Genomic DNA, 22469 nt, shown 5'->3' with positions numbered 1-22469 from the left:
ATTACTTTTTTGCCTCTCTTATTTTAATTATTTATCTTGTGTTTTTTTAATGTTTTTTTTTATATACATATAATTTTTTTGTTTAATAAATTATTTACTCAAACAAAACATGCATAATTTTTTTTGGAGAAAAACAATTACTTTAGAAATTTCAAAAAGATTGTTTCAAGTGGGCCAATATAAAATGTGAAAGTAAACCGGCACTCTCTGGTGGACAAAGTGCATAATGTGCTTCTTAAAGACCTCAAACATATACAGTATTTGGCATTTCTGTGCCGACATTTACGATTATTCATTCGTCACTTTTATCTGTGGAGAGCTAAAAGAAAATTGGCCCCTGACATCAGCTGTGCGTTAGCTGTACATAAACTCTGAAAATTTGCCTGAAATTAAAGCATCACAGAAAAGATGACCTGAAAAGATCAAATTGTAAAGGGCGATTGATGACCCCCTATTCATTTACTTTATATGTTCTACTTATGTCTGTCTTTTCTTTATTTTTTCTTTATTATTCATTATAATTTTGTTCTCCTTTTTTTGTCATTTACAATGTTTTGTCGCGTTCTTTTTTGTTCAGAGAGAACTGAATAAAATCAATAAATAAAAAGAAAAAAAGAAAGAACAAAATATATAAAAACAGCACAGATAAAAAATAAAAACGAGAATGATAACAATCCAGCTAACAGCTTTTTGCTCTATACCACTGCCGGACAGCAACGACTGAAAGACGGAAACACTTTACAGTGGCGATCCTTCACCACCTGGATTTAGATTGTTCGCCTCCATCTTTGGTGAAAAGCATCTATTCTTCTTACACCGAGGGAAAAAAGCAACAACTGCTCACAGTCACACTTTAGAAACCTTACAAATCAGCAATACTCCAACACTTGTATCTGGAGAGCGAACTAGCACAGGGCAGAGAATCGTCAATCATAGAAGGAGACCTTCCATGTTTAAAGGTTAAAGGTTACCATTAAGGGTCTACCATTATAAACCTCTGGCCAAGCCTCAGACTGTGGCTCAGTGGTAGAGCTCAGTTGTTGTTCAATCAAAAGGCGGACGGTTCGATGCCCTGCTCCTGAATGGGTGTGAATGGGTGAAGGATGAGATGTAGCGGTAAAGAGCTTTGAGTGGTCGTAAGACGAGAAAAGAGACAGACAAATACAGTCCATCAGCCCCTGACGACTAGGTGGAAACCTATACTGCAAACTATAACTATGTATATTTAAAAATAATGATATATCCTTTAGTGTTCCCCGTGGGGAAATTCTTCTCTGCATTTGACCCATCCTTAGTTATTAGGGAGTTCAGCGTCTTGCTCAAGTACACTTCAACATGCAACTATGGGAACTTTTTTGAATACTTCCATTACATTTTTAAAACACACCTCCATCGGGTTGATCACAAAGATGTGTGCTGGCCATCCACAGGGGGTGACTGTGGATGGCCAGCACATTGAGGGCCTCTCTGTTCTTTAACGGGAGGGTCCTTACACTTTAACCCACCAGAAAACCATGACTCTGATCACAAACGTGTGGGCATTAGGAGAAGCTCAAGGCTTTTGTCAACGTTTACGTAGACTTAGGACTTTAAGACTTTCCTCTTGATAGTCTTAGGGCTGAATCAGGTTCACCTGGTCCAGACCTAGAGATGCTGCTATAGGCTGATAGGCTGCTGGGGGACGTCTAGGATACACTGAGCACCTCTCTCCTCTTCTCTCTCTCCTTCTGATCGAATTCACGTCTCTCCATCACACATTACTAACTATGCTTCCTCCCCGGAGTCTTTGTGCCTTCTCACCTCATAGGGTCCATTGGACCTGGCTATGTCTGGAGCCAGTCCTGGTTCCTGGGCCCTGACTCCTGACTCCTTGCCCCTGTCTCCTGCCTCCTTTGCCATGCCTCCTGCCTCCTTGGCCCTGCCTTCTGCCTCATTGGCCCTGCCTCCTGCCATGGCCCTGCTGATGTCCCTCCTCTCTACCTCCTTCTGTTTACATGGATCATGATCCATGCCTACTACTAACTATTCATACACTCTGTCATATTCATTACCTTCGCATTGAAAATGCGGAAGGTTATGTTTTGATCGCCGTGTATTTATTTATTTATTTATTTATTTGTATGTGTGTTACTCGCATAACACAAAAAGTATTAAACCGAATCGCATACAATTTGGTGGGATGATTCGTTATTATCCGGGGACCATTTGATTAGATTTTGGGATTGATCGGGTCAAAGGTCAAGGTCAATGTCACGAAAAGGTCAACATCTTCTTGAATCGCATGACATTTGGTAGGATGATTGGTTATTATCCGGGACCATTTGATTAGATTTTGGGATCAATCGGGTCAAAGGTCAAGGTCAAGGCCATGGAAAGGTCAAACATCTTCTTTTTACCATAGCACGGTCAATTTTTATCCAATTGGCATGCAACTAATGCCAAAATGTTCATAAATCAATGCCCAATCTTGTGATATGCGAAGGTATGCGCTCTACCGAGTGCCCGTTCTAGTTGAATGTGTTGTAACTCTGTAATGATTCCTTCTGGTCACATGACATTTATTGTTCTGTCCATCCTGGAGAGGGATCCTCCTCTGTTGCTCTCCTGAAGGTTTCTTCACTTTTTTCCCCCTGAAATGTTTATTTCCATCTTTTCGGGGAGTTGTTCCTGATCCGATGTGAGGTCAAAGGTCAGGGATATCTATATGTAGAGGTTGTAAAGCACTCTGAGGGCACATTTTTAATTTTTGATTCTGGGCTATACAAAATAAACTGAATTGAACGGACTATAACTCTCTTTTGGGCTGTTGCTGATGTTGATTTTGGAATTGTGACCATTGCCTTCCTCTGTCAAACACAACCCTTTTGTCCTTCTTTGGTGACTGAAAACATTCCATTGTTTCATCTGATAAGTGACACTGAGTTGGCAAAAATTAAACTGTATGGAAAAAATCAGTATGGAACGTTACCAAATAATACTTTACGAATGGCAAATGATCTTGTTTTTGCTAAAACACAAAATGTTACAGTATGCTGTGATAGAAAAGACAAGCTGGGTAATTCAGGACAATAAAGAATGACAGAGACCAGAAAAATATCTTCATAATATCGCTGTCATGATTAGATGAGATAGATGGAAATAAGAGCACTGTAAAGCTGTGAAGTCACTCAAATGCTCATATAGTTTAGCAATATATACAAGGCTTTAACATATTAACAAAGTGAACTATAGTGCTAAAGCTTAAGGTAGTATTACTTGTCCTCTCTTCTTGACATCGTGGACAAATAATGAAATCCAGAAAATGAAATCAGGATCGATGAGGAACCGTCCTACTAAATAAGAGAATGCACGTCTTGTTTCATTAAAACAGAAATATGAAGAGAATAATAATAACAAAAGCCACTCTATGTATAAAATACTGTATAATAAGGAGAGCCTGAGGCGCCTTGTGAGATGACCGAGGACCCAACGCTCCTCCAGGTTGTTCTCCAGGAGCAAAGCATTAAGGTTATGTCTTCTCCTCCTCTCTACCTCCATCTGTTTACATGGATCGTGGTCCATGCCTACCACTAACTATTCATACACTCTGTCATATTCAATGAATGTTTATGTAACTCTGTAATGATTCCTTCTGATCACATGACATCTATTGTTCTGTCCATCCTGGAGAGGGATCCTCCTCTGTTGCTCTCCTGAAGGGTTCTTCCTTTTTTCCCCGTGAAGGGTTGTTTGGGAGTTGTTCCTGATCCGATGTGAGGTCAAAGGTCAAAGGTCAGGGGTGTCTATGTGTACAGATTGTAAAGCACTCTGAGACAAATTTGTAATTTGTGAGAATGGGCTTTACAAATAAACTGAATTGAATTGAAATTTCACCGTCATTTGTTTTGCTTTTTGAATTCTAGCAGGAAAATGAAACCTTCCTGAGCTGACGTCACGAAACCTTAAACCACGACGGTCCCTATACTACATGTCACGGTACTACCAAACCTCCTCAGTCTGCTACTACTGCCGATCGCCCACTGATTTGGTTGGATAGAGTTACTACTGCTTTTTTGGTGGACCTTAATTCTTAAGAACAATGTCTCAGAGCATTTGAAAAGGCCCCCTGTGTTCAGTCCAGAAACCACAGTAAGCAATGAACGCGCTCGGGATGGGTGGGTTTTGAAAGTTGGGATCAGGTGTTGAGGAGGTCTTGAGATCCGAGTGGAGTTCGTGATGAGCTTTCCTCTCAACAGCCGGTGGACAGCTGGTCTGCAATCAGTCCAAGGCCTTCTCGGCGCAGAGAATCTGACAGTACATCAGCAAGGAGAACACCAGGGCCAGGATCTGACAAGAGAAGAGGTCAAGGCAAGATTCATGAGAGATGGATGCATGGATGGCAAACAGACACACCACGATGTAAAGTAAGATTAATCGACAATGTCCACTTTTCAGTGTGTAAATATTGCTAACATCATGTCAACAATCACTGAGGTCAGAGAGGCTGAAAACTGACAGCCGGGTAGAAATGAATATTGGAGATGAATACCTGCACCACGGCGATACACAGGCCGAACACCAGAACCGAGTGGATGTTATCCAGCAGCCACCGCCGGGCCTTCTGGTAGCACGGCTTCAGGGCACAGCGTGACGATGGGTAGAGGGGAACAATGATGACGCAGAACGATTAGCAAGATCGTGCTTGAAGGCGGACAAATAAAAAGACTCAGTAGTCGAAGAAATTATTTAAAAGACGATTGCAATCGGAGATTACTTTCGTCCTATTTTATTCTAGCCTTCATTCCTGTTTGCAATACTGGCTTTATTACTCAAGTTAAATAGGTTCTTTTTTTGGGGGGGGGGGGGTCCACAATGATGTATATGTTGTGAATACTGTATTGGTTTATGTAGATATAAATGTGTACGGATGGGTGTATGTAAACTGTATAAAGACTGAGGATATATAAATGAAAGGAAATTGAGTGTCAGGTCTCTGTGACAGGGTGAGGCTCAGGCGCTGAGAGACAGGCTGGACGCAATATAAATAACAAAAAAAGCACTCCTTAATGAGGCAAAACAGTTTACAAAAAAACAAGGTCCAAAAGGGGCAGGGAGAGGATCGTCAGTCAGAGCAGGCAGAACCAGGAACACGGACAGGACGACGGGAAAAGGACACGGAACTAGAGGCGACAATCCGACAGCAGACAAGGGAAAGACTGACACAATATATAGGGGGGGAAACAGGTGTACGACATCAGACTAACGAGACAAGAGTGGCTGAGGGCAGGTGAAGGGAATTAAACAATGAAGACAGAGAAGACACAGAGGAGACACAGGAGACACGGAACACAGGAGACACGGAACAGGGTGTTACATTGAGAGCCATACAAGGGACGGGGTGGGATGGGGAAAAGTTTGTGGAATATTTTTGTTTTGTTTTGTCTTGTTTTGTTTTCTCCTTGTTTTCATCTTATGATGTTAAAAAAACCATCATCCTTGTGTGGTGTTTCTATAAGGTTATACATTTGTGTATTTTCTTTTTGTAAAATAAGACTTTCAGTATAACAAACTGTAAATGCTTGCTATTTCACCATTAATATCCTGTAAAACATTTTTGTTCAGAAAAATAAATCTTAAAAAAAAAGTTAAATACTGTCAGCCAGAAAAAACAGCCTTCACTTTCAGCTTGACTTTCAGATGAAGTGCTCTGGATGATCTGCATGAAGTGCTGTCCGGTTCCCCGTCTGGCCGTCTGATGCTTGTGTTTCTGGTCCTATTGGAGTTATCTGTACAGATGTTATTGTGCTCCAAGATTTCACTAATTTGCTGATTGCAAGTTAAGTTTAAACTGTTTCTGAGGAATTCAACTTATATTCTTGACTACCTTTATTTCTTAAAACCCTTTTTTTTTAGAACAGCTTTTTAATTTTTTTTTATTGTTATTGTGTTTTGTGTTTAATTTTTATTTTCTATTAATGCTCTGATGGTTACCCGCTGCTGTGACCCTGAAATGTCGACACTGTGGGACTAATAAAGGATTATCTTATCTTATCTTATCTTGATGTCATCCTTTTATGCAGTTCTTTGGTTCTCCTAATTTAGTTTGTCTGTTTAAAAAATATATTTATATCTTACCATTCTATTTGTTTTGCCTTGATTCTCTGTACAGCACTTTGTAAACTTTGTTTTTAAAGGTGCTATATAAATAAACTTATTATTATTATTATTTATTTAGCCAGGATAATCTCGTGAAGATGATTTAAAATCTCATACAAGATATTTTTAAACTGCCTAATTCTCTCAAACTAAATCTGAATGGATTCCCATTGGATGAGGGTAGGTGAGGAGTGTGTCCACTCTACTCTATTGTGTGTAGCAGCTGTGTGTGTACAGTACAGGCTGTTCTACACTCTGGTTTTACAACATTCCTCTCGAGTCCCATTGTAGTACTCGCAAAGGGCCGTGACGGGGTTTCTGGATATCTGAATATATAAATCAGATGGTTTTCACTACCTGCTGGTTCAGTAGATTATTTTTAAACAGACTTACATTTATATAACAACTCTCGAGTCTTCCTTCCACTCAAAGCACTTTAAAACCGCCAATCTTCTGATTAGAGGACGACCCCCTCTACCTCTGAGCCTCTTCCACCTTATGTCTTTTTCAGGGAGCTTTTGGTCAGTGCTGTAATAAAGCCTTGATTTTACTTAGTAAAGATATTCAACAGTCTTGTGAGTAACTTATATTAAATAATTAATCTGTACTTCTGCAAAACCAACAGCATTTACAAAAACTAGCTCATAATGTCATTTAGACACAAATAAGATGCTGACGTCTGGCAACGTCCAGATCTGTTTACTAAGAGCCAAACCGACCCGCTGAAGTTCATATGACTCGATACTTCAGATGCTAAGGGTACAGGGTACACGGTAAGTAGCAGATAACTGTTAAAATAATTGTAAATCATGATATAAAATACTAGATTCAGTGTAACAGTGATGTGTGAATTCATCAGGGCCGTTAGACACATCTGGAACCACATTTTACATTTAATTAGAGAGACTCCAAATAAAAAGAAAAATGTTGTTTTTATAGCCGCAGACCAACCTCAGTCCATCCGTCCACGCAGTGGTCCGTTCCCACGGAGCAGCAGGACGACGGCAGCGTTCCATTCAGCACGTCGTACCAGTCGGTTTTGTTCGTTACTCCACAGCATTTGAACTGGGAGACAAGAAAGATTAGAGTCACACTCCAAAGCATAACTCAGACACTGCACCAGGCCGGGCCAAACCCACGGCTCTTACGTTCATATCCAAGTTTGTGTTCGTGTTTTTTCTGTGCGTGGTCGCTTCGCTTGACTTCAATACGGTATTTTCGTACCGCATCCGAATGTCGAACACTTTCTTCGGCTAACGTGGTTTACTGGTGCGCGTGTGAGTACTTGCTCCAGGCGAAGTGCGTGACATCCAGCCGCCCATAATGTGGCGTTCGTGGCGTAAGTGCAGCGTTCAATTTTCGGACACCCTCTTTTCGCGGACTTCAATCCAATGAAAATCGTGCGTGTGCGAGTCTGTGTGTTCTACCCTGAGACATGTGAAGTCAAAGCATCGACCTGTTCTGACAGCCATGTGAAAGAATTGCTTCGAGTGGCAAGAATGGAATTAAGCCAAATTTGAAGAGGATTATTCAAGGCAGAAGTCCCACTAAGCAACATGCATAGGAAAAGAAAAATATTTTTGTTTATGGACTTGATTGAACTGAGAGTGTGTGTGTGTGTGTGTGTGTGTGTGTGTGTGTGTGTGTGTGTGTGTGTGTGTGTGTGTGTGTGTGTGTGTGTGTGTGTGTGTGTGTGTGGTTGTACTGCCATCTAACTGAGGACCGTCGAGGGTTTTTAACCTTTGGAGTGAGGACCGAAATGCAAAGTGAGGACACTAAGGCCGGTCCTCACTTTGTTTTCACTGATATGGCCTCTAGAGGGTGGTAACATGATTCTCTCAAGTTTTCAGAGTGGACCTCAGAAAGATAGTAAACTGAGAAAAAAAAGTAGACGTGTTTGTAGTGTGTGTACACACACTTCTGCTCTTTATCGCCCCCTATTGGGATTTCACGATTCTGCTCACACTTCTGCTCTTTATCGCCCTCTATCAAAATGTCCTATTTATGTATGATGTGGCTCTTTACGGTATCGTGTGGATCTTATTAAGGTGCGTTCACACCAAAAGCGAAACTATTTTTTGCGTCGCCCAAAACGCGTGAGTTTACTCGCTCGACCGATCACCGTGTTCTCACCATAAGCGTGGAGACGCTCCGTGAGGGGCGGGGCTTATCTCTGTGTCTCGTCTCCGTAAAGACCGTTATCATCTCCTTCATCCACCAGAATAACTAACCACTAGTTCTGCTTTATATTTGTTGTGGACGTCCCACACACTAACGCCCTCGTGTTTGGGTTGATGACATCACCCGTAGGCTCACTCAGCTCGGTCACTTTCACCGATGAAGTTACTGTTACGTCTGAAAGACTTCCGCTTCCAGCGCTACGAGAGCGGAACTCAAGAGCTGATTGGCCCGAGTTGCGAGATGACCGCCTCAAAGTTGAAATATTTCAACTCGGGGCGAAAATTGCGCCGCTGAAAACGCGCCGCTGGAAACACGTCGCCCACATCGCGTTGCCCCAAACGCGCCACCCGGGAAAATATCGCATCTATCGCAGCCACACGCGTCTGTACGTTGACTTTTCATGGGATCCAGTCGCGCAAAAAAATAGTTTTGCTTTTGCTGTGAACGCACCTTTAGTCTGACTGGTTGGCCACTCCTAGACTACACACTGTGCTCAGGGAGGGGGGGTACACACTCCCAATAGCAGGCCGAACAATCCAGCAAATAGGTCCTACTCACGGTTAGAGTTGTAATAAAGGAAAAGCAAAATGTTCCTTGGAAAAGGCGTCAGAGTGATCCACACAGCCTGCTGGCACATTGCTTACATGCAGTATGCTATATTTATAGCTCAAAGTGTGAAGCAAGCTCACAGTAAACAAGAGCTGAAGGTTGCAGCACTTAGTTTGAAGCATACTGATCCTTCAGGGGGGGTGAGTGTGACGACTTCCACCTGCAGTGACATCTCTGGTTCTGTTTTACACCGACACTCACGCAACAGGAGCTCTGCATTGTTTGTGAAGACTCTCACCATTTTCTGGACGTTGTCCCAGGATTTCTTCAGTCCAGGTTCTGATAAATAAATCTTCATTCCTTCCTTTAGTTCCCCCTGTGCTTTGGAATCCAGCTTTACAACAAGAGGAAGAAAGAAACAGATACTTGATCAGGTTCACCTGGTCCAGACCTAGAGATGCTGCTATAGGCTGATAGGTTGCTGGGGGACGCTTGGGATACACTGAGCACCTCTCTCCTCTTCCTTCTCTACTCATTGACACATTTACGTCTCTTCATTGCACATGACTAACTCTACTTCTTCCCCGGACTCTTTGTAGGGTCCATTAGACCGGCTTTGTCTGAAGATGGTCCTGAACCCTGACCCCTGCTTCCTGCATCCAGCCCCTGGCCTCATTCCCAATGGCCCCGCCTTCTTTGTGCCTCCTGCCTCAAGGGCCTGGCCTCTTTCGCAGTGCCTCCTGGCTCCATGGCCCTGCTGACAGAGCTTATAGTTAGGGCTGAATCAGGTTCACCTGGTCCAGCCCCTTGATATGCTGCTATAGGCTTATAGCTGCCGGGGGACGGTTTAGGATGCACTGAGTACCTATCTCCTCTTTTTTTTCTCTCCTTAAGGATGAATTTTCATCTCTCAATCACACGTTACTAACTCTGCTTTCTCCCCGGAGTCCTTTTGACTTCACGTCTCATGGGGTCATCGGACCCTATGAGACGGCATAGATCCTATCTGCCTGATGGATCATCGAGGTCTGGGTCGTGGAATTCCTGCTCCTGACTACGCCACTGTCCTGTTGAGACTCTGCCCACTGTTGAGACTCCGCCCACTCCTCCTCCCTACCTCCATCTGCCTGATGGATCGTGGAGGTCTCCATCGTGGAATAAGCCTACTATGAACTATTCATACACTCTGTCACATTCATTGAATGTATTTAAACTCTAAATCTGTCCTTCTGTACACATTATATCTATTGCATCTGTCCATCCTGGAGAGGGATCCTCCTCTGTTGCTCTCCTGAAGGTTTCTTCCCTTTTTTTCCCCCTGAAGGGTTATTTGGGAGTTTTTCCTGGTCCGATGTGAGGTTTTGGGGCAGGGATGTCTATGTGTACAGATTGTAAAGCACTCCGAGACAAATTTGTAATTTGTGAAATTGGGCTATACAAATAAACTGAATTGAATTGAATTGAATTGATGCCCCCCCCCCCTTCCCCCTCCTTTCTTCCTCCTTCTGTGTCATGGATTGTGGAAATCTGTACCGGGCTCCATGCCTACTCATTATTCATAATTTCTGTCATATTCATTGAATGTGTTGTAATTCTGTAATGCTTCATTCTGGTCACATGACATCTATTGTTATGTCCATCCTGGAGAGGGATCCTCCTCTGGGGCGGCTGTAGCTCAGTGGGGTAAGGGGGTTGTCCTGCAACCCCAAGGTTGTCGGTTCGATCCCGGCTCTCCCCATTAGTTGCAAGTCGAAGTGTCCTTGAGCAAGGCACTGAACCCCCAGTTGATTCCCGGGCGCATCACTGCAGCCCACTGCTCCTTAATAACTAAGGATGGGTTAAATGCAGAGAACTAATTTCCCCTTGGGGATTAATAAAGTATATGTCTTATCTTATCTTATTTCTGTTGCTCTCCTGAAGGGTTCTTACCTTTTTTCCCTGTGAAAGGGTTGTTTGGGAGTTTTTCCTGATCCCATGTGAGGTCAAAGGTCAGGGAGGCACATTTGTAACTTGTGCGTATGGGCTATACAAAATAAACTGAACTGAATTGAATACTCCAGTCCCTTGAAACAAGAACTCTATGGCCAACTTCGGGGAATCGCATCCAAAATCATGACATCAATAAACTCATATCCCACCTGAGGAAATAATAATCAACCTCAACAACTGGGAAGAACCAGTGATCCATTCTCAACAGATGCCACTTTAAACTGCAGTTCCGATGATTTTGTTGCCTTATTACATTCTATTAAGCTTGTGACCTTCGTTTATGAGCATGCCAAAGGGATCCTATTGTTATCATCTTTCTACCCAAACACGAGGCTGCTCGTATCACATGTCGTAACTAGGGTTGGGTACCGGAAACCGGTGCCAATATGGTACCGGTTACAATACAACCGGTATTACCCGGACCGAAACGCAACGCACATTTCGGTGCTTCTTTCCGGTGCCTGAGCCAATTGAAATTGAAAAAAACTATTGTTGTGAACTTCTCTGGTGACTCCGCCCTGTCAGCAGGTTACAATAGCCTATCATATTTAAGTTTGACAGCGGAGGCTGCGCCGTGTGTGACGGCGTGAACCCGTGTCGAGCACACCAGCGTCAGGCTGGGCACGATGGGGAGACCGTCACCGGTCCCCCTGAACAGGTGGAGACCGATGATGACGAGCAGCCTTAACTCAGATTAGTACCGTATCGTTGCATTCATAAAAGTAGCCCAAGAAATAATAAATTAGCCATTATAACCATATTTAAGCTAGCTCGTAGCTAGCTACGAGCGTGACAGTCTGCTAGCAGATGTGTTGATGTCCAGCGATCCCGGCTGTATACCCGGTGTTACCGGGAATATAATGACGGAGGAATAAAGACCGTGGGGCGTCACTTTGTTTCAGTGTAACTCTCGCTGTCAGAAGCAAAACTTTATTTGTCACGTGTCATCTTCAGTACCTCTGATTGGTTGTTCTCTTTGCCCATCAAAACAGTGATAGGATTAACCCTATAAAGTCTGCACATGACAATACATATCACATCATATAATGGAGAACATGTATTGTGTATGTTAACAGTCTGATATCCGTTGTGTGTCAGTGCTCCATGATAACGGCTTCTACAGGGAATATGGCCGAAGAGGTTTTTAATGTCCTCATTGTGCGGTTTTTTTTTTTTAAAGTATCGGTTCAGGCACCGTTTAGGCACCGGTATCGTTTTAAAAGTACTGGTTTAGCACCGGTATCGGAAAAAACCCAAACGATACCCATCCCTAGTCGTAACCCGGGGTAACAGTCAAAAACATTCAAGACCAATTCCTTCCATGTGAAAACACACGTGGCAATAAAAGTTTCTGATTCTGATGATTCTGATTTTCACCTACTTTATATGTTCTCTCCTAATTTTGAGATTAACCGTTGTCTTAATTATTCACCGTAAATTAGTCACGTTATTAGGATGTTTATTTTCTATTGCTTATTCTAATGCTCTTCCATGTGTTGTTCAATGTGTACGTTACATTGTGTACATGTGAGCTCACCTCGTCATGGAAGATGTGGATCACCAATATGAGAGTGGCCTCCGTCAGGACCAGGACCAGAAGGATGACAAAGAACTGCAGAACAAGAGAAGAGACTGACATCATTATGGGGTATGATATATATATATATATATATATATATGTATATCTATATGTATATATATGTATATATATACATATATATAAATATATATATATGTGTATATATATACATATGTGCTGTATATATATATATATAAATATATATATATATTGCAAATGCACACACAGAGACTCATGAATGCAAACACAAAGATTCACAAATATATTCGATTTACCAATGCAGACACGTAAATAAATTACGATTTATATAACTGCAAAAGAAAAATGAGAAATATATTTCTGCCTTTCTATGTGGATTGCTCTATTTGTTTGTCGATCGCACCGCATGTGTGTGGGTTTTATGAGACTCCCCTGCCGTTGCAAATAGGAAAAAAAACGCAGAAATATATTTGTGATTTTACATTCATATGAATCGTAATTTACTTTAGTGTGCATTGGAATGTATTTGTGAATCGTTCTGCTGCTGTAATGATTCCTTCTGGTCACATGACATCTATTGCTTCAGTCCATCCTGGAGAGGGATCCTCCTCTGTCACTTTATTTTCCCTGTGAAAGGGGTTTTTCTATTTTGGGGGAGTTGTTCCTGATCCGATGTGAGGTCAAAGGTCAGGGATGTCTATGTGTACAGATTGTAAAGCCCTCTGAGGCAAATTTGTAATTTGTGATTTTGGCCTATACAAAATAAACTGAACTGAATTTGTGAATCTGTGTGTTTGTATTTGTGTGTCTCTGTGTGTGCATGTGCAATCATTAAGCCTGATCCGACCCCCGTTCATCATCGCCATAAAACATCTGCAACTTGGACCTCTCACCATGAACAACAGGCAGCGTTGCTCTTTCAGGGCTCCGAGACAGCCCAGGAAGCCGGTCACCATGGTGATGCCGCCGGCGACCAGCAGCAGGTTGGCGGCCGAGAGCGACGGGAAGGACACGGGAAGAGAGGAAAACTCGGCCTGGGTGAAGGACAGCCAGACTCCAATGCCGAACAGGCCGCATCCGCCGAGCTGTTCAGGAAACGCAGCGTCAACATGCAGCGTGACTCTCAGTGAGAGATGGACATTGTGTCAGTGAAAAGAACTGAATTATATATATATGTATATATATGTATATATATATACATATACAGGACTGTCTCAGAAAATTAGAATATTGTGATAAAGTTCTTTATTTTCTGTAATGCAATTAAAAAAACAAAAATGTCATGCATTCTGGATTCATTACAAATCAACTGAAATATTGCAAGCCTTTTATTCTTTTAATATTGCTGATTATGGCTTACAGCTTAAGAAAACTCTAAAATCCTATCTCATAAAATTTTAATATTTCCTCAGACCAAGTTAAAAAAAAGATTTATAACAGCTGAGTGTTTGTCAAGGCTCAGGAAACCCTTGCAGGTGTTTCGAGTTAATTAGACAATTCAAGTGATTTGTTTAATACCCTACTAGTATACTTTTTCATGATATTCTAATATTTAGAGATAGGATATTTGAGTTTTCTTAATCTGTAAGCCATAATCAGCAATAAATCAGAATAAAAGGCTTGCAATATTTCAGTTGATTTGTAATGAATCCAGAATGCATGACATTTTTGTTTTTTGAATTGCATTACAGAAAATAAAGAACTTCATCACAATATTCTAATTTTCTGAGACAGTCCTGTATATACATATATATATATATATATATACATATATATATATGTATATATATATATATACATATATATATATACATATATAAATACATATATACATATATATATACATATATGTATATATGTATAGATGTATATATACATATAAACATATATATATACATATACATATATGTATATATATATATGTATCTATATATACACATATATATATAGATATATATATGTGTATATATATGTATATATATATATGTATCTAGTGTATCAGATATGAGGAACACTGGTCAAGATAATGCAGTCCAGTGCCACACAACTACAAAATGATTAAATCATCAATCATATGGTTAAATTAACCCTTCTTTATATCGCCAGGCTTTGATTGCATTACATTGTACAGGAGTTACTACTTAGTTATAAACCTGTTTGCAATTCAAACGGTTGTTAAGGAAAAACAATCCCAAAAAATGCTCCAACATTATCCATTTAATTTGGGTTAACAGTCGAAGAAAAAGAAAAATCACACAAAAAGCGATGAACTTGTCTGTGTTAAATTATTCCAGAAGCGATAAGCATGTTAAAAGTCTCTTTATGGACCATTTGAATAAACAAAATGATATGGGAGTGAGCAATACTGACCCAGAAAATGAGGTTGAAGACAAACATCAAATATTTGACACAGCACAGACACCTCCGAGACACAGACATCCTGCAGCAGAGAGAGAAGGACGTTTAACAGTGCTGCACGTCAACCGCTGAAAAGGGCTTTCGTGCACTCTGCTCATCCTGGAACATGGTGCAGAATAATTTAAAACTCAAAGAACCGATACCATTTATACTGCTTTTCAGTATAAAATGAAAGAAATGTCCAAAAATGTCAATATTTCTCAAATGAACTTGGTTATGTCACCGTCTCTTAACTTTGAGTCTCTTTTAACTTCTTCCGTGTGTTTCTCATGTCGCTGCCTGTCGCGTCCGAGTCACCCTCGAAAAAGAGATTTGTTTTGAATCTCAATGGGATTCACGTGGTAAAATAAAGGTTTAAAAAAGAAAAGAAAACACATCGGACTGGCTCCGGTGGTTTTGTGCCGCCATGTTGGGTTCACACGGTCACATAACTGAGGAATGGATGGAGCGGCCTCTTCGTGGCTTCGTTGCGGTGCGTCTGGGGTTTCACCGAGGAGACGGGTCACGTGTGGTAGAGAAGAAGTCAATCCAATTTAATTACACGGCACGACATCACAGTTGTGTCTCTTTACCGCTTTCATTTAATATTTGAAATTATTTTGTAAACTTTTGGACAGAATTCTTTATTTTTGTACACGCCGGTTGCAATGAACATGTATTTATTTTAATGTTGTTGGTATACTGTAACTATATTTTTGAACATCCACACAACATTTTTTATTTTTTTATTTTATATTTGTATCTTACTATTCTATTTGTTTTGCCTTGACTCTCTGTAAAGCACTTTGTAAACTTTGTTTTTAAAGGTGCTATATAAATAAAAATGTTATTATTATCTTTGCATTGAAAATGCGGAAAGTTATGTTTTGATCGCCGTGTATATATTTATTTGTATGCGTGTTACTCGCATAACTCAAAAAGTATTAAACCGAATCGCATGAAATTTGGTGGGATGATTGTTTATTATCCGGGGACCATTTGACTAGATTTTGGGATCGATGGGGTCAAAGGTCAACGTCAAGGTCATGAAAAGGGCAAAATATTCTTTTTGCCAATTTTCATCCAATTGGCATGCAGCTAATGCCAAAATGTTCATAATTCAATGCCCAATCTTGTGATATGCGAAGGTATGCACTCTACCGAGTGCCCGTTCTAGTTATTATTGTTATTATTATTGTGTTGTGACTTCTGTGGAAATGAACAGTTTGTATTCCTCTTGAAAAGATTACATATAGTCTCAGAAAGAAATATATTATTATTATTATTATTTAGAGTACAGGGGTACAACACTAACAGTACCATAGTACTGTAAATATTTGGAGCTCTGAATTCTGCACTGCATCATTGCGGTACCTCTGTCATCATCCTATGCACCACATTTTTTATATTATTTTCCTCCTCAGATGGGGGAATTATCTGTTCACTTTATTTATTTAATACATTTTATTGTATCTACTTTTAGTTTTTTTTCTTCTTCTTCCTAACTTCCTGTGTAATCTTCTGTAAAGTTTAATGTGGCGTGCTCTGTATGCTCTCCATGTTTTCTTGCATTGTGAAAATATTTGGAAAATAAAATATAAAAAATTAAAAAAACATGATGTGTTGCGACTGGTTGGTCTATTTCATCTTTTATTGAAAAAATCACAAGACTGTAAGATACTGAATGTTAGTTATTAATGTAGATATGAGTAGTGGATACAGGAAGTGTACAATAATACTACATTTTGACACGTTCTGGTAGGTAGTCACATGTTGTGCTTGTTACTGGGCTTCAGCTTCAGCTTCTGGTTCTGGTTCTGGTTCTAGTTCTCTTTGCACAGGATGAAGACGTGGATATTATTCCCCATTCTTTATTTGGGATAGAAGGAATAATTACAGCGACTAACTCTTCCAGTGTGTGACTACATATGGCATTGATGTTTTCTGATGTTTTAAAGTGTGTGTGTGTGTGTGTGTGTGTGTGTGTGTGTGTGTGTGTGTGTGTGTGTGTGTGTGTGTGTGTGTGTGAGCGAGCATGTTGACTAAGTGGTCCTTACACTGAACACTGACCCCACACAGGAAGTCAAACTGCTGACAGGAAGGAAGCTCCCTCCTCTCCTCGGTAGACCTAATTATACTGAAAGGCATTTTCCAAGGCCGCAGCGAAACCTGTGAGTCACAAGTGTTTTCTGAGGTTAACGATGACGTCATTGATTGTATAAATCGAGGAGGAAAAGCCGTGTTTTGTTTGTCGTTTTTTTTCTTCTTCCCGTCAGTGCATGTTTCTATGATCTCATCTCATGTGAATAGTCAGAGGACACGATGAGACTGACGGGTTCTCAAAGTCTGAGACTGCGAATTAAGGTAACGAGGACGAGCCAATCAGAGGCAGGGTAGAGATTTAAGGTTGGCATAGAAACCCAACAATTGAGCCAAGACAGCATTTATATACTGACATTCGACGTAACGTCAGACGACATAAAAAAAGCTCCTGATTTACTGATTTATCAGGTTCTAGTTAGTAACTACTGTATCTCTGAGCGACCTACACACACACACACACACACATGGTGGTTATGCCATGTGATCTTATCAATAATGTGGACACTAATGTCAACATGTTTCATTCCCATCCGGTCTTTCTCCTGAATAGTTTAGAGGCCCGCCTCTTCCAAACCTTCCAAATCCAGTGATAGATTCAACACCAGAAGCTCTCACACATCACAGAGTTTCATCAGTGTTTCATATGATCTACGATGTATCGATTAGTGTGTTTATTAGATCAATAAAGCTGTAGGAACCAGGTGGCACCTTGTACGGAGGATATTTTGGGCTGCTGACCATAAAAATTATCATATCAACTATATAGTTGTCGTCATAATAAGCACGGATTGGGATTCAATGACTTGAAAGTCCTACAAACTATTCTGAATTCTTCTTTGGTAAGCTTTCTCATTATCGAACGACTAATGAGACTTAGTCTTAGTCTTAGTCTCTAGTCTTATTCTCTCGTCTTAGTCTCTAGTCTTAGTCTCTAGTCTTATTCTCTCGTCTTAGTCTCTAGTCTTAGTCTCGAGTCTTAGTCTCTAGTCTCTAGTCTTAGTCTCTAGTCTTAGTCTCGTCTTATTCTCTTGTCTTAGTCTCTAGTATTAGTCTCTAGTCTTATTCTCTTGTCTTAGTCTCTAGTCTTAGTCTCTAGTCTTAGTCTCTAGTCTTAGTCTTAGTCTCTAGTCTTATTCTCTTGTCTTAGTCTCTAGTCTTAGTCTCTAGTATTAGTCTCTAGTCTTAGTCTCTAGTCTTATTCTCTTGTCTTAGTCTCTAGTCTTAGTCTCTAGTCTTAGTCTCTAGTCTTAGTCTCTAGTCTTATTCTCTTGTCTTAGTCTCTAGTCGTAGTCTCTTGTCTTAGTCTCTAGTCTTATTCTCTAGTCTTAGTCTCTAGTCTTAGTCTCTAGTCTCTAGTCTTAGTCTCCAGTCTTAGTCTCTAGTCTTAGTCTCTAGTCTTAGTCTCTAGTCTTAGTCTCTGGTCTTAGTCTCTAGTCTTAGTCTTAGTCTCTAGTCTTAGTCTCTAGTCTTAGTCTCTAGTCTATAGTCTTAGTCTCTAGTCTCTAGTCTTAGTCTCTAGTCTTAGTCTCTAGTCTCTAGTCTTAGTCTCTAGTCTTAGTCTCTAGTCTCTAGTCTTAGTCTCTAGTCTTAGTCTTAGGCTCTAGTCTTAGTCTCTAGTCTTATTCTCTCGTCTTAGTCTCTAGTCTTAGTCTCTAGTCTTATTCTCTCGTCTTAGTCTCTAGTCTTAGTCTCGAGTCTTAGTCTCTAGTCTCTAGTCTTAGTCTCTAGTCTTAGTCTCTAGTCTTATTCTCTTGTCTTAGTCTCTAGTATTAGTCTCTAGTCTTATTCTCTTGTCTTAGTCTCTAGTATTAGTCTCTAGTCTTAGTCTCTAGTCTTAGTCTTTAGTCTCTAGTCTTAGTCTCTAGTCTTATTCTCTTGTCTTAGTCTCTAGTCTTAGTCTCTAGTATTAGTCTCTGGTCTTAGTCTTAGTCTCTAGTATTAGTCTCTAGTCTTAGTCTCTAGTCTTATTCTCTTGTCTTAGTCTCTAGTCTTAGTCTCTAGTCTTAGTCTCTAGTCTTATTCTCTTGTCTTAGTCTCTAGTCGTAGTCTCTTGTCTTAGTCTCTAGTCTTATTCTCTAGTCTTAGTCTCTAGTCTTAGTCTTTAGTCTCTAGTCTTAGTCTCCAGTCTTAGTCTCTAGTCTTAGTCTCTAGTCTTAGTCTCTAGTCTTAGTCTCTGGTCTTAGTCTCTAGTCTTAGTCTTAGTCTCTAGTCTTAGTCTCTAGTCTATAGTCTTAGTCTCTAGTCTTAGTCTCTAGTCTTAGTCTCTAGTCTATAGTCTTAGTCTCTAGTCTTAGTCTCTAGTCTCTAGTCTTAGTCTCTAGTCTTAGTCTCTAGTATTAGTCTCTAGTCTTAGTCTCTAGTCTTGGTCTCTAGTCTTAGTCTCTAGTCTTGGTCTCTAGTCTTAGTCTCTAGTCTTAGTCTCTAGTCTTAGTCTCCAGTCTTAGTCTCTAGTCTTAGTCTCTAGTCTTAGTCTCTAGTCTCTGGTCTCAGTCATAGTCTCTGGTCTCTAGTCTTGGTCTCTGGTCTTGGTCTCTAGGTCTTAGTCTCTGGTCTTGGTCTCTGGTCTTGGTCTTAGTCTCTGGTCTTGGTCTCTAGTCTTGGTCTCTAGGTCTCTAGTCTTAGTCTCTAGTCTTAGTCTCTAGTCTCTAGTCTTAGTCTCTAGTCTTAGTCTCTAGTCTCTAGTCTTAGTCTCTAGTCTTAGTCTCTAGTATTAGTCTCTAGTCTTAGTCTCTAGTCTTGGTCTCTAGTCTTAGTCTCTAGTCTTGGTCTCTAGTCTTAGTCTCTAGTCTTATTCTCTAGTCTTGGTCTTAGTCTCTAGTCTTAGTCTCTAGTCTTAAGGTGCGTTCACACCAAAAGCAAAACTATTTTTTCGCGTGACCGAATCCCATGAAAAGTCAACGTACAGACGTGTGTGGCTGCGATAGACGCGATATTTTCCCGGGCGACGCGTTTGGGGCGTTTGGGGCGACACGATGTGGGCGAGTCATTTACAGCGGCGCGTTTATTTTTGCCCCGAGTTGAAATATTTCAACTTTGAAGCGGTCATCTCGCAACTCGGGCCAATCAGCTCTTGCATTCCCCTCTCGTAGCGCTGGAAGCGGAAGTCTTTCAGGCGTAACAGTAACTTCATCGGTGAAAGTGACCGAGCTGAGTGAGCCTACGGGTGATGTCATGAACCCAAACACGAGGGCGTTAGTGTGTGAGACGTCCACAACAAGTATAAAGCAGAACTAGTGGTTAGTTATTCTGGTGGATGAAGGAGATGATAACGGTCTTTACGGAGACGAGACACAGAGATAAGCCCCGCCCCTCGCGGAGCGTCTCGACGCTTATGGCTTGAACACAGCAAATGGTCGAGCGAGTAAACTCACGCATTTTGGGCGACGCGAAAAATAGTTGCACTTTTGGTGTGAACGCACCTTTAGTCTCTAGTCTCTAGTCTCTAGTCTTAGTCTCTAGTCTTAGTCTCTAGTCTCTAGTCTTGGTCTCTAGTCTTAGTCTCTACACCAAAGGGATGCTAAAGAGACCTCTACACCAGAGAGGTGCTAAATGTCCTCCATACAAAGTCCAATCAAAGGACATTTTCACAGCACTGAGAGTGGTCTGAAGACTAGAGACTAAGACTAGAGACTAAGATTAGAGACAAGCGACTAAGACTAGAGACTAGAGACTAAGACAAGAGACTAGAGACTAAGACTAGAGACTAGACTAAGATTAGAGACATGAGACTAAGACTAGAGACTAGAGACTAAGACTAGAGACTAAGACTAGAGACTAAGATTAGAGACTAAGACTAGATACTAAGACTAGAGACTAAGATTAGAGACTAGAGACTACGACTAGAGACTAAGATTAGAGACTAAGACTAAGTCTAAGACTAAGACTAGAGACTAAGACTAAGAATAGAGACTAAGACTAGAGACTAAAACTAGAGACTAAGACTTGAGACTAGAGACTAAGACTAAGACTAGAGACTAAGACTAAGACTAGAGACTAGAGACTTAGACTAGAGACTAAGACTAGGACTCGAGACTAAGACTAGAGACTAAGACTCAAGACTAAGACTAAGACTAGAGACTAAGACTAGAGACTAAGACTAAGACTAGAGCCTAAGACTAGAGACTCAGTATAAAGGCTTGTCCGTACAGAGAGGTGCTCATTAGTCGGTAGAAAGCAGACCAAATATGAATTCAGAATAGTTTGAAGGACAATCCTTTCAAGTCATTGGATCCCGTTCCGTGTTTCTTATGATGATAACTATATCGTTGATATGATCTCCACTATGCTCAGCAGCCCAGGAGGTCTAATGAGATCCACAGATGGGTTGCACAGTACAAAACAGTTCATTGTTACCTTGTGCTAACTAAACATAGTAATTAGGAAAACATTGTGTCCTCATTTAATCATTCTGAGGAAGGTTTCTCTCCAGCTTTAGTGTGTGTGTGTGTGTGTGTGTGTGTGTGTGTGTGTGTGTGTGTGTGTGTGTGTGTGTGTGTGTGTGTGTGTGTGTGTGTGTGTGTGTGTGTGTGTGTGTGTGTGTGTGTGTGTGTGTGTGTGTGTGTGTACGACTGCCCTTCATGTGCGGTAGACTCTACCTGAAGGTGAGTTTGTGTTCTTTGTCCCGCTCCTCTCCGAGTCTTCCTTTTCAGAGCCCCTTCACATTGGTCCCAGAAGCAGCCAGGCTCACCCGTTTCCTTTCCTCCTCTTCCTCTCTATTGTTCTTCACCGGCAGACGTTGTTCTTCTTTCCCAAAAATCCACTCGTCCTCTTCCACGATGCAGACCCGGAGATTTAATCTCTGCGACTTTACATTGAATCTACAGGTTATACTCTACTTTTTGTTTCCTCCTCTTAACACTACTCTCTCTCTCTCTCTCTTTCTCTCTCCGGCTCTCCTCAATTCCTTCCAGATGTGTGTTTTTGCCCTCCTCTCTGTGCTACTCCCCTTCCCATTTGTTCCTCCTTGTCCCTCCTCCAGCTCATAGCTCCTAAACCTCAGACTGCCCCACTTATCCCACTTAATTCTCTTTGTTCCAGAGATGTTGGGTCATTCTCCTGTTTCCTGTTCCCTACATTGCTGTTCTCTACATTGCTGTTCTCTACATTGCTGTTCCCTACATTGCTGTTCTCTACATTGCTCTACTTAGACATACTAACACAAGCGTGCATGTCTCTCCTGGCCAAAAGGTGGATCTGCTGACATCAGCAGATCGTGCAAATAAAAGCAAAATACATCATAAGAATCTTCTTATCCTAATTTTTATTCTTAGATTCAGGTCAACACATAAAACCCACAAATTAAAATGGTTTATACCCAATGTTAATAGTTAACTAATATGCCACACAACTCATGTGTCACATAATACTTAACTCGTGTCACATAATAGTTAACTCATGTGAATAATAGTTAACACATGTGCCACATAATTTACACTATTATATCCTGTTTGCTGTGAATCGCTATTGGACCAACCGGATCAAAGGTTATCAAAAGTTATTAAAGGTTATCAAAAGTGATCAAAAGTTATCACAAATTATCAAAAGTGATCAAAGGTTA

The 22469-nt window shown here is 40.9% G+C and overlaps 1 protein-coding gene across 2 annotated transcripts; it reads right to left on the bottom strand.

The window, feature by feature from the left end:
• Positions 1-3094: 3094 nt before the first annotated feature.
• Positions 3095-21786, bottom strand: tspan4b (tetraspanin 4b). 2 transcript variants are annotated; one of them, XM_056407221.1, is made up of 8 exons: positions 21508-21782; positions 14783-14852; positions 13306-13497; positions 12392-12466; positions 9164-9259; positions 7087-7200; positions 4529-4612; positions 3095-4326 (listed from the first exon to the last, which is right to left on the bottom strand). In XM_056407221.1, the coding sequence occupies exons 2-8, from the start codon at positions 14849-14851 to the stop codon at positions 4258-4260; spliced, it is 699 nt and encodes a 232-aa protein (XP_056263196.1). In that variant the 5' UTR covers position 14852; positions 21508-21782; the 3' UTR covers positions 3095-4257. The 2 variants fall into 2 exon arrangements, with proteins under 2 accessions (XP_056263196.1, XP_056263197.1); XM_056407222.1 differs by lacking the exon at positions 9164-9259 and having other exon boundaries at positions 21508-21786.
• Positions 21787-22469: the final 683 nt, after the last annotated feature.

The sequence above is a fragment of the Pseudoliparis swirei genome, chromosome 23, assembly GCF_029220125.1.
Source record: "Pseudoliparis swirei isolate HS2019 ecotype Mariana Trench chromosome 23, NWPU_hadal_v1, whole genome shotgun sequence".
NCBI lineage: Eukaryota > Metazoa > Chordata > Actinopteri > Perciformes > Liparidae > Pseudoliparis > Pseudoliparis swirei.
The sequence above is the reverse complement of the archived record's forward strand: the minus strand, read 5'-3'. Positions and strand labels throughout refer to the sequence as shown.